The sequence below is a fragment of the Ambystoma mexicanum genome, chromosome 5p (assembly GCF_040938575.1).
Source record: "Ambystoma mexicanum isolate Mex_15411 chromosome 5p, UKY_AmexF1_1, whole genome shotgun sequence".
Classification (NCBI taxonomy): Eukaryota; Metazoa; Chordata; class Amphibia; order Caudata; family Ambystomatidae; genus Ambystoma; species Ambystoma mexicanum.
Window position 1 is genome coordinate 758,213,990 of NC_090930.1, and position 12,013 is coordinate 758,226,002.

Below are 12,013 nucleotides of genomic sequence, written 5' to 3' on the forward strand. Positions count from 1 at the left end.
TAGTAACTACCTCAAAAGTATTTGTGATTTGACGGAGGCTAGCTCGTCAGCATTTTCAAAACCCTCCAGAGCACTAAGCCTGTCACGGAGAAGGGGAGAACATTTTTATGGGGTTAAGGAGTTCCAATTAACGCATACGCACAACAGATCTGGAACTGGTGTTAAGTATGGCGGGGGGTTCTGGAACAACAATATGGAACGACAGCAAAGAGTGGACAGATCCTATACAAGTTGATACAATCAAGTTGGTAAGCGTAAGATGATGAACCAAAACCCAGTCAAGAGTATGCCCTGCAATATGAGTAGGGCTGGACACCATTTGGGCAAAACCTAGAGTATCCATGGCAGAAATTAATGAGACAGTAGCAGAGTCGGAGGGAGCGTCAAACCAATAATTAAAATCACCCATCACCAAAACTGGTGTCTGGGACTTAGTAACATTATTTACAGCAGAAGGTCAGCAATCTCCACTCCATGAGTCTAAGAGAGCGGGTATTAAGAAGTGCAGCTTGAATAGAAGGAGCAGCACTGGCAGGATCCGTGAGTGGAATAGTAATGGCGGAAATTGGGATCACTCATCCAATTTAGCATTGATGGAGTTATAGAATTCCACTCGTTTAAGGCTTGAGGTGTGTGAAGGGCTAATACCAGTGGGCATCATGGGAGGCTGATCAGTGAGACAGGGCTGAGCTTTGTCCAAAACCTCAATGTTACAGTGAGAGTGTGAACTTACAGTGCAACAATCAGGAACAGTAATATTAAGGGGCTGAGATGTATGTTGGCAAGAAGACTGCGGGTTATCGTACCGCATTCTCGCTTTCCTATTCTTTTCGATATTGAACACTCGCACCACCTTCCCCTGCAGCAAAAGGCGAAAAGATTTGAGGGCCCAGAAGACTCACGCAGTTCTAGGACATTGATGTTTAAATCCTTTTAGTCCGGAAGCCAGAGTCCCCCTGGCATGAGAATGTCCTGTGTGGCCCCCCCCCCACCAACCCTCTATGGAGGCATCAGTTGGGACTGCCGCTTGATTAGAAGAGTTTTGAAAGGGAACGCCGTGCGAGAGAAGTGGGTGAATGGACCACGACTCCAGGGCTTAAATGAATGCCCGACTTAGGGCGATCTTGTCGGTACACATGCAGTGACTTGCTGTCACCAGGCATCCAAACTCCTGAAGGAGCCTCATCTGCAAGCTGCAAAAGGGAACCAGATAAATGCACGAGGACATCACACAGCAGGGACCTGATGGACCAGACTATTGCAACGGAAGCTATTGACAGCTGTTGGACCTTTCCCAGGATGGCTTTCACCCTATCCTACGAGGGAGTCGCTAGACAAAACAGTGTGTTCAGTGGGGCACCCAGAAATAGTGCTTTCTGAGATGACACTAAGCAGGACTTCTGATAGTTTATCGAGAATCCTAGTGAACTCAGGATGTGGATGGTCTCTGCAGTGTGCTGGATTGCCAGCGTGTGAGAGCGGGATCGGACGAACCAATAATCTAAGTAAGGTTAGACGTACATTAATTTGCAGCATGGATGTGCTGCCACCGGGGCCGAGCATTTGGTGAACACTCTTGGGGCCGACTTCAGGCCAAAGGGAAGTGCCTTGAACTGGAAATGTACTCTCTTGCCAGGTATCTCCCCTTCCCCAAAGACTCACTGTCTGATGCAACACCTTCACCAGGTTTTCTCACAATCTTGCAATACTCTTTCTTTCTCAAGCATATCACAGTTCTTAATTTTCCACTGTTTTATTCTCCACTGGCTTCCATTATTACTTGTTCCAACTTCCCCCACACTGGCATCCCTTATATGAAGGTTTGTTCATGTGTTGCCCTTCAATTTCATTAAATGCTGTTCATTTGCACTTCATGATATTTACTCCAACTTTCACCATATTGGCATCCCTTATATGGAGATTTGCGCAAATGTAATTTTTCAACGTTATTTAGCAGCTTTCAAAGCTTCTTGGTGATTGATGGTACTCCCGACGGTATGTGCCGGGCATCCTAACACTCCAGGGCAGACTCACCAGCACCTCTTTGGTCTTCCCGCCGGCTTCTCTCTTATTTGCCAGTGGAATGATGGCTCTGCAGCGTGACCGCACTCCCACCAGATTTCTCTGCACGCAGTCTTTCTCCCCTCCGGTAGGAAGAGTCTGCATCCTTTGGCATAGCCTACCCGAGCGTGTCTGTCTGGTTCTGCTTCTCGGTGCACCCGCTATGCATCTCTCCTCTCCTTCTGTTCCATTTGGCTTTACAAGCAAACCATTTATTAATTTCCTGCATATCGGACGGGAATCCCAACATCTAGACTTCACATTCAGCTTGGTGTGTTTCTTTCTCCACATTAACCACATGTACATAAAGGGTGGATGTCATCCTGCCTAGAGTGCCTAGCAAGAAGAGGTTTGTGAGTTTTATTATTTAATGGGTTGGTATACTGGCAGTATGCCATCAATAAATCAGGGATTATAAAATAATCTTCACATGGAAGAGGGCCATACCGTGTCTCTCCTGATGGTGCCACCCCTTCTCCCTGACAGCCATCTCACATGACATTGTTTTCCAAAGTATATGGGTACATTGGTAAAAGCACAGGAGGCACGGATAACCTTTAGCGCAACACTACCCAACGCAAAGAACAACTCATCGATGACACCTTCACGTTGGAGGTCCCTGGCACAGTTGGTGTTGGTGCCCTCGAAAGTGTCGAGACTGAAGCTGTAGCTATTGTGGTCTTCTCAAAAAAGCTGCAGCATGTACAGTTTGAATCCTCCCATTGCTCCCCAAGGTCCCTTTTGGATGGGTAAGGCTTAACCCTCTCCTCCGAAGGGTCCGAGTCACACTGGAGTTTGTGCTTCTTTTTGTGGGAGGATTAGGAGAAAGAGTGATGGGACTCGCTGTGCGAATGCGATCTCTTTTTTGCTATCTTATGTCGTCTGTCTTTTTTCACAGCAGTGGGTCCTTCAGTATTTATACCCAAGGAGATGGTGACCACCCTGACCGGCAACTTGAAAAGGGGCCTTCGTAGTGCCAGTTTGGCCTAGCGTCCACTTAGAGCCTTCGGGTTAATTGACTGACGGAATCCGCTTTTCCCTGTATCATGTTCCACCCCTGAACACAACACAAATGTCTGGCAGCATTTGAACCCCGAAGGCTTGGAACACGACATACTGATGCTGAAATTCTGTTCATAAATTCGAGCCGTGTTCCGAACGGTGTGCTGAGCACTCAAAAATAAAATGTGAGGTATGGGGGCATAGTGCACTCTATCTATGGGATCAGTGACGTCACATCTGGAGTCTATGGAGTGGCGTGGTTAAGGAGACTACATTGAGCCACACTAAACACCCTGTCAAATCTCTCCGAGCAGCTGACGTTGAGGGGAAAATCTATCAAGATGAGGAATTTATGGGAGAATGCGAGCCACTGAAGTGCTGGGGTAGGTTGGTTACCAGGAACTACTTATGACTTTCTGTCCAACTGGTTCCATACAAAGAGGAATTGGGCAACAACTCAAAAATATTTAAAGCATAGTTGGTCTCACACACACACACACACACACGAAAATGATATTGAGCATTTCATATGCTCATACAGAAGTTAGAAATGTAGCACGCCCTGCTCTAGTTCCATGTTCCTCAGAACTAGTTCCAGCTCACTGGTTGATGCCTGATTTAAGGGAACTGCTTTGATCTCCTGCTCAACAAATCTTTAGTTGGACACCTTGTTCACTTCGAGAAGCAAAACATTGGAGGGATGGCGTGCAGAAAAGGGGCTTTGAGTATTTGCCCATTTACGACCAAAGAAGCTCTTTGCGGGCCTCCCTTTGCCCAAAGAGTGACTCAGGTAGTGGGCACGACTCAGAAAATAGACATACCTGGACCAAGGTATGGCTATCTCCAACTCAAAACTTTTAGAACTATGAAACGTACAAAGTCTTGGAAAAAAAGTGACATTTAATTTCAATTTTCAAAAGGTTTCTTGAGTAACCACCGACTATGCCGGATTGACTGCTGTCAGTGTTAAACATTTAGGAATATAACTTTGAAACCAAATATACACACAAGAAAAACAAAAGGAAATTCAAATGTACATAATGTTGCATATTAAGGAGGTACTGAACAAATACCAAGCATACCAGGGCATCTGCTACTGCTTCCTCCACATCAGATCCAGTGTTGAGGACTCGCATTGCGCTTACTGATGAAGACAGTCTGCTTTGTTGACTAATGCTGAATCCTGAACCTACAGTACCACAACATAAGGAAAGCGGTTACTCCAAAACAGACAAACTAAAAATGTCTGTTTGCTCAGACAAAGAGCATGAGGCATAAAACCGTTCTCAAATGTAGATCTGTGTAAAACGGTCACAAATGGGTAAGTGTGCTTTTAACAACTTGTTCACACAGTTTCTAGCTAAGTAACCATACATTTCCAACCAACTTAAATAATGCAAGGTTTATTTCACCGAATTACAAACTTTATTAAGGATACTTGCACCTTTGTCTGTGCCACTGACTTTCTCTGTAGTGATGAGATCCAGGGAATATCTTCGAACAACAATGCACCTACCGCTCAGTTGATTACAATTTTTACGACAATATTTTGACAGGGACATAGCGCAAAACAGGCAGTAAGACGATAGTAGTTAGACATTTTGAAAAAAGAACAATATATGTTTTCACAGTTTATACGAATAACTGCACAACTACGTACTCCTTAAGAGATTGAAATATCTTGATTTTAGGAAGGTTCTAACGTTAGTGACTAATGTACCCACAGTCCCCTTTTCCTCTATACTTATGGGATGGCAGTCGCATCAAGGACAGGACCGGAGCATTTTTAACAGCAATAACAAATGTTGACGGGCAATGACATGGCAAGTGCATGGAAGCAGCAGAGCACAGCCGAGCTTACACAGACTTGACCATACAACACCATCCGCCAAGGTACTACTTGAATGCTATCTACGTTTTAGCAGAGATGGTGTAGACACCATTTATAGAAAAGGGGACTGCAGATTTGTAGTATATTAGTTACTAAGTTAAGTCACTTATTTCCTAACCCCATTCCTCCATACTTCAGGGAGAATAGCAGAAAGGACATGTACTCCGCACAAGTTCTGTAGACAGACATCATAACACTCATCAATTGTTGAAAATCAATGATCCAGTAGGTCGCTGCTCCAAGTCGCTTATCACTTTATGTGCTTTGCACTTTGAAGAAAATTGCACAGAGAATGGGCGCGTGTGGCTGGCTGGCATACCCTACAGCAGCCATGGAGGGGTGGCAAGGGTTGGCATGCTGCAGCATACTGGGACCTTCTGTGCGTTCTCAGCAATAGTCGCTTCACCCTGCGGTGGTGCAGTGCAGTAAAATATCTCAGAACTGGTGCGTCGTAGTGCCTTGAAATTTGGTTTTCAGACCCTTCGAGTATTGTTCCTCACGTTGAGACATTTAAAATGAGCTTTGACCACATTGATGTTTCACAGATTTCAGGCAACCCTCTCATCTCATGTGAGAAGGGGCTGAAATCGAAGAAAGGGGCAGGGTGTCCAAATGTCATGTAGCCAGTCATGTCCGGAGGGTCCCAAAAAGTGACTATTCAAAATTTGGGGCAGATTGGTAGAATGGTGTGGAATTGTATAAGGAACACACCATCATATATTCTGCTTTATATATAGAGCGATTACAAAGTAATAATGGAATAGGGAGGAGATACTAAGTGACTTGAATCACAAAGATACCTGAAGACCATCTGGCTAAAAGTGAGCATCAGCTATTCATCTAACCTTGAAATGACTTGCCTCTCGTACTCACCCAACGAGCTGAAAAAACAGCAGTCGGGAAAATAGTGTTCAGGGGGAACGATAATAAATAACACAAATGCAAAGGGGCTCACACAGAGCCGGCATAATAAAGGTTTAAACAAGGTTTAATACTCGCACATAACCAATACATCGGGTGTGGTATAAATGGGGGATAGAAATTATTTTCCTGTTGCTGCCTTCTCTCCATAGGCATCAATGGGAAAAACAAACTTTCTGCTATTGCCTGTAACCTGTTCTGCACTTTGAATGCAAGTCAAGCTTTTTACTTTACTTGCCTTGCCAAGTTAATCGGTTTTGGAAGCACTGATCAGTCCCTATGACAATATATGCAGAAGAACTCTTGTTTATTTGTCCCTGCGGTTCTATGTAATTTTAACGAAAACATTTCAGAGAGGGCTCTCTTACCGAAAACCAAAACACTGGAAAAAAAAAACGGATTTGTTTTTCTATTAGACTCCTCACACCCCCAAACCCCTGGTTCCCCTATGATTTTAAGCCCACCCCAGCCCCTTCCCCACCCGTTTAACCCCTTACCCCACCCCCATATATAACAAATGAAAACATTCAGTATTTTATCGTTATTAGGGTTTAGTTAAAAAATACCTCTCTGGGGGGGGGGGGTGTGGCTTGGAGAGCCATTGATGTGGCTGCTCCCTTGATGGCCTCTGTGTGAATCCCGTGGCATAAGCTCATAATATGCAATTCCAGCGCGAACCTTGTGTAAAAAATGACATTTTCCGGGGCCGGAATATCAGGGCTATGGCTGGCTGTAAGGGGAGCCTCTGATGTTGGCCCCAGCTTGAGATCGGGGCAGATTGGCGTGGCTACTATCACGAGGCGATCAAAGATGACGGGCGATCCGGAGGATTGGAGCCGAGTCTGTGTTAGATCCATCTGACTGCAGCCGGAAGGTCTGCAGGAGACCGAGATATCATCCATTTGGTCCACGCCCTGGCCCCCCCCCCGCCCTGCGGGGGAGTGCAGTGAAGAAGGAGCCATCCCGACGAAGCTGTGGAGGCCTTGGCGGCGCAACGCTTGGCGGAGACTCTCGGCCGCCTGCACTGGCACTCCCCAGCTGCCCTGCTTGTCCTGCTCGGTTGCCAATGCCCATCTGGAGCAGGAAGCCCTGCGGGACGGCGGGCGGGGCTGGAGTCTGGAGGCTCTGGCTTGCCTTACAGCTCAGGGCTGGTGACACGCACCTTGGCGGCATGCCAGGTGCACGCACTCCGCTCCCCCTACCCCCGCTTCGCTTTGCCGGCCGGGAGGCCCAGACTGGCAATATGAAGGGTGGAGCCAGGAGCCTCCAACAGACGGACGGAGGGCTGCATTAGCCGGTCCCTGCAGATTGCCTCCTTAATATCAACGAGAAACTGAGCTACGGTAAGGCCCCCCTTCACAGGCTGGCCTCTGCAGCAACGCTGCTGTTAATGTGAACTGGCCCTTCCATCTACCTCGCAGTGAAGGTGGCATCCAGGCCCTAACGTATGAAGAAGCACTTTGGCTCAACCTCCCTCTAACCGCCTGTTAGGCAGAATTCCGTCCAGTGCCCTTAGGGACCACTGCACACAATTAAGACTACAGATGGCAATACAAGTTTTACCTTTGGTACAAGCCTGTACTACTAGGTTATAGTGGTAGCAGTAGCGGAGCAGCCACGCTTATCTCAAGAGTATATGAGCAGTAGCAGAGATTACACAAAGGGACCACAATTACTGTGACTCAAGCAAACTCTGACTAAAGGTTTCAGGTAAGAAATATAAGTACATTTATTTTTAAACCATTTGGTATTAAAACGACACTTCTATTAATTCAAAAACCACACGTAAAATATACAACTAACCAATTCACTTTGTACAGTATTATTCGAGTTAAGTACTCTGTGTTTGAATGGACAGCTGTTCTGAAACTGTTACCGTGAATACAATTGCGATCACTTTTTGACAGTTCCGTCTACTAGATAAACGCGTATCCGCAGCAAGAAATGCTACCGGGGTAAAAACACACTTAGCACTCGAAATACCCAGGGAGAGTTGGGGGCAAAAATCACAGACAATATGTTGGTTAGGCAGACAGAATCGAAGAACGCACATAGACAGGAATTCACGAGTCAAGGGGCCGGAGCAAAAGTCAAGTGACATCGGTGCCTGTTGTCGAGGATCACACAGTCGGACAGTTCGAGATTCAACGTTGCCAAGAGTACTTTGATATTGTCAATGTTCGGAAGCAAAAGTTATAAGAAGGAGGGAAAAGTAAGGACAAGCCTTAAAGTAGAGAAATAGGGATTTCACCCACAATTCCTCAAACAGGACACAGTACCTTTTTCAAAGAACGAAGCTGGTGCCACAGCAATTGTTCCTGTTGGTTTCCCGCAGGCCCACGCTTTCCTGCAGCTTCAGCACGAAGAAGGGCGATGAGGGCGTCGGCACCACACAGGGATGAGGCCGGCAGCAGCGACAATTAATAAAAGGTGCACTCCTTAAAAACAGGAGAGGTTCTTGAGGTGGCTATCCGAACGACTTCAGCAGTGTGCAGCTATTTCGACCACAAAGGCGACCTCTGGCTGAAGAAGATGAGCTGGTTATCCCCACCAGGCTCAAGGGAAGAAGACTCCGGACTGGATCTCCTCGGTGTCCAGTTAAAGTACCTAATACAAAAGGATCGAATGCCAAAGGGTCGATTCAATTTGACCTAAAATCAAAGGGTCGAATTTTTTTTTTTTTTTAAATATAGATTTTTTTGGGTTCCCGTTTTTGAAAAAGAAAGTGGTTTTACCCCAAACAATTCGGCACTTTGGTTTTAGGTCCTTTTGATTCAACCCTATGCAGTCGAAACTTTCAGCTATAACCGATCTCCTCTTAGTCGTTGAAGGGTAGATAGCTCAGGACTGCAGCAGGGCTTCACCGGTACGGGGTAGTTGCAGCAGTCGACCTCTCCTCCACTTCTCGTTGGTTCCTTGTAGTTCCAGTGGCGACTGACTTCCAGCCCAAGAGACCTGCCTTTTATGCGAAAAACCCTCATTCACACAGCCTGGCTGTCAATCCCCCAGCAGGGGGGTTGTCCAGCCCGGACAACCACCTCAGCCAATCATGACAAAGTGCGACTTGGGTTTCCTAGGATACCCTGTGCAGGGGGTGACTACACCCCTCCCTCACATTCAGCCCACCTAGACTCCCAGGCGCCTTGAGGAGGGCTTCTAGGTAGAAGCCCGCCAAAAGACAATGAACAAAGAAGGCAAACCTGGTTTGCCTCACAAAGTAAAACACAAGAAGGAGTTTAACAAAAAGAAATGGCGAATAAACTGCACCGGAGCCAAACGAAAAAGGATTTGGTCAAGCGGGTTTAAGTCTGAGGCTAACACAATAGCCTACAATATTACCACGGTTATTTAAGATAACCACGGTAGAAATTTAGGGTAGATACCACTGCCACCAGCCATGTCTAAATGTTAAAAGAGCGAAACAATTGCTCTAGGAGGTACAGATAAAAAGAGTCAAGAGTTAACCCTTCCAGCACCCCATGTAAGATGGTGTGTACTGGATCTGTGGTTAAATTTGACTAAGTAAAGTTAATGGTAACTTTACTCTTTTCTGGGGGACAGTAGTCAGCCTCAGAAATGGAGTCGGAGGGAAGTCTGAACAACAACCCTGTGTCACTGCACTGAAGGTGTTGAATGAAACACAAAGAAGGGGGCTACTGAAGTGGTGTACTCCAGAGTCCACAATCATAAAAACAGGTAAAAACACATAGCAAAATACAAGTAAGAGGGGTGAAAAGCTCACACTCTTACCAAGTGGAAAGAAACAACTCCAGAGATCCAGCAAAGCTGCTGAGGGAATCACTAGGTAAGGGAAATTAGCCATGAAATGAGAATTCTTCCTAACACTGCCAGGTCTTAACAGCTTGTCTGGACCTCGAATATCCAAGTGGTCCGGTTACTGCTGCCCCCCTGCGGAGCCCCTGCACCAAATTGCTTCTGGCACCAGTGATAGGGCCAGATTCCCCTGCTGGGGCACTGGCCCTCAAAACGCTACGATCCCTTGGGGAGCTGCCCTCTCGCCTTGCCAGCTCAACTGCCGATGCTGCCTCTACCCTTCGCCCTAAAACCGCATAGTGACCATGAGCATCTCTGACCTACGGCTACCTACTGGAGCGCCCTGACCCAAAGCTCTTTGCCATCCTACTATTACGGACCTTCCGGACCCCAGTGATACTTACTTAGGGGGAGTGGCTGTCTTTCCCTGGATGGGATCTCCCAACACACAACCTCATTAACCATGGAGATTAGCTGACAGATAAACTGGCCTCACACTTCACGCTTAAACAGCATCCAGGTTCTACACTTCCCAGAGGAACTCTGGGGGCTTACATCCCTCAACAGCAGAACAGTCCACCGTCCGCTTGACGCTCAGTCTGACAGGGTTCCCACCAGGTGGACCCGCTATCCGGCCTGGAACTGAACTTATCCTTGTACTCTCCCCAACAGATCGAATCCATGCCTCGGTCGGACCAACGCTCCGGAATGAGTTGAATTAGACCTGGCGGCATTCGCCCCACTGGCCAGAGCAGTGGACATCGCTGAGGACCCTTGGCCCAATTCTCTAGTCCAGAAAACACACGGGGTACCCCCGACGCAGTCCTGGAGTAATGGCCAAGCACCTGAAGCCTGCCAAAAACCCCTCACATCGCCGCCATGCTGCTCTCAGCGGATAGGGGGCGGAGAATCTGAACCCCAAAACTCACGCCTCAGAAAACCTCTGAGAGCAGCGGACTACTGGCAACCAAAGAGGACATCCAAGCCTTTATGGCAGACATCAAGACAGAATTTAGATCATGCATGGCGGAGCACTCCACCAAGTTGGAGCAGACGGACCAGAGGGTCACAGACACGGAGCAGAGACTTAACTCAACTCAAGAGCATACGACCACCCTCGCAAAAGTACAACGAACGATCCAGGAGTTGCTTAACAGAAGCGAGATTCTTGAATTCAAACAGGAGGAACTTGAAAATAGGGCCTGACGCAACAATCTGCGGGTACGGGGAGTACCCTCTTCAGTCCCTGACAAAGACCTGGCTGAAAATATCAGCGACTTCTTCCAGTCATTACTCCCAAATCTGGACAAATCGCAACTTATGTTGGACCGCACCCACAGGCTGAGCTCTCGTAGGGGTGTGGACTCGGATTCACCCCCCGCCCTCCCCGGATGTGATAACCAGGCTGCACTTCTACTCAACTAAAGAAGCCATATCAGCAATAGGGCGTTGCAAAGATGAACTTTCATTCCAGGGCTCCCTGCTCCAAATCTTTCAGGATCTCTCTCTCTTGACGATGCAAAAGTTAAGGGCTCTCCGGCTCCGCACGCTCTTCCTCCAGGATCACCAGGTCCGCTACCGGTGGCTATTCTCAACGGACCTACAGTTTTCATAAAATGGGACCCTTCGGAGGATCAGCCACCTCGACAACGTCGCATCCTACACCCGGATTCACCGGGCTGAGCGGAGGATTCCTCAAGGGACCACAATGAGGGTGAAACGGGCACCTCCCTTCCTAAACCGAGGCGCTCATCTTGGACAAGAGTGCAGAGGAACCGAAAGCTAAAATGATCATCTACGATCCTGGCACAGATTGGATGGCCCTGGGACACGTAGCCACAAGAACAACGCTGCGGGCTTCACACGGCCCATGCCCAATTCCAGGGTGCATGTCACCGAAACCTCCTTGGAATGGAATTCTGACTTCGCGGACTGTCATAGCACTGTTGGCTGGACGGACAGATTTGGCCCTGTTGGCCACAGGACATGCCGGACAAGGAGATTCTTATAAAGAAGAACCAAACAAGGTACCCACGCTTCCGACAGTCCTAATTTCTGTCAATTATTTCAACTGTCTCTCCGAGGAAAATGCAAAAGGAATGTGCTTGAAAAAGTCACAAAAAAACCAAAGGAAAAGTCGAGTACACAAATGTAATAAACTAAATACATTTTTAAATCAGATCACTATTAACACAAATGACATTAAAAACATTTGGAAAACAAAAAGGATTGAAAAGACAAGAAAGCAGTATTCAACAAGGCATTCACAATATATACATAGATACATGAAACTATATATCTTCATTAAAAACAGTTCGGTTAAATTTCAACAGTTTAATTGAAAAGAAGTCCCAGTAGGAAACA

At 47.0% G+C, this 12,013-nt stretch overlaps 1 protein-coding gene across 36 annotated transcripts in view; it reads right to left on the reverse strand.

Moving 5' to 3' along the window:
- CLASP2 (cytoplasmic linker associated protein 2) overlaps window positions 1-12,013 on the reverse strand; it is a 2,478,243-nt gene that overhangs the window by 892,678 nt on the left and 1,573,552 nt on the right. For all 36 annotated transcript variants that reach the window (XM_069613152.1, XM_069613157.1, XM_069613154.1 and 33 more), the window contains one exon: window positions 4,146-4,252. In XM_069613152.1, coding sequence (XP_069469253.1) covers window positions 4,146-4,252 — 107 coding nt within the window. The remainder of the gene's footprint in view (window positions 1-4,145; window positions 4,253-12,013) is intronic.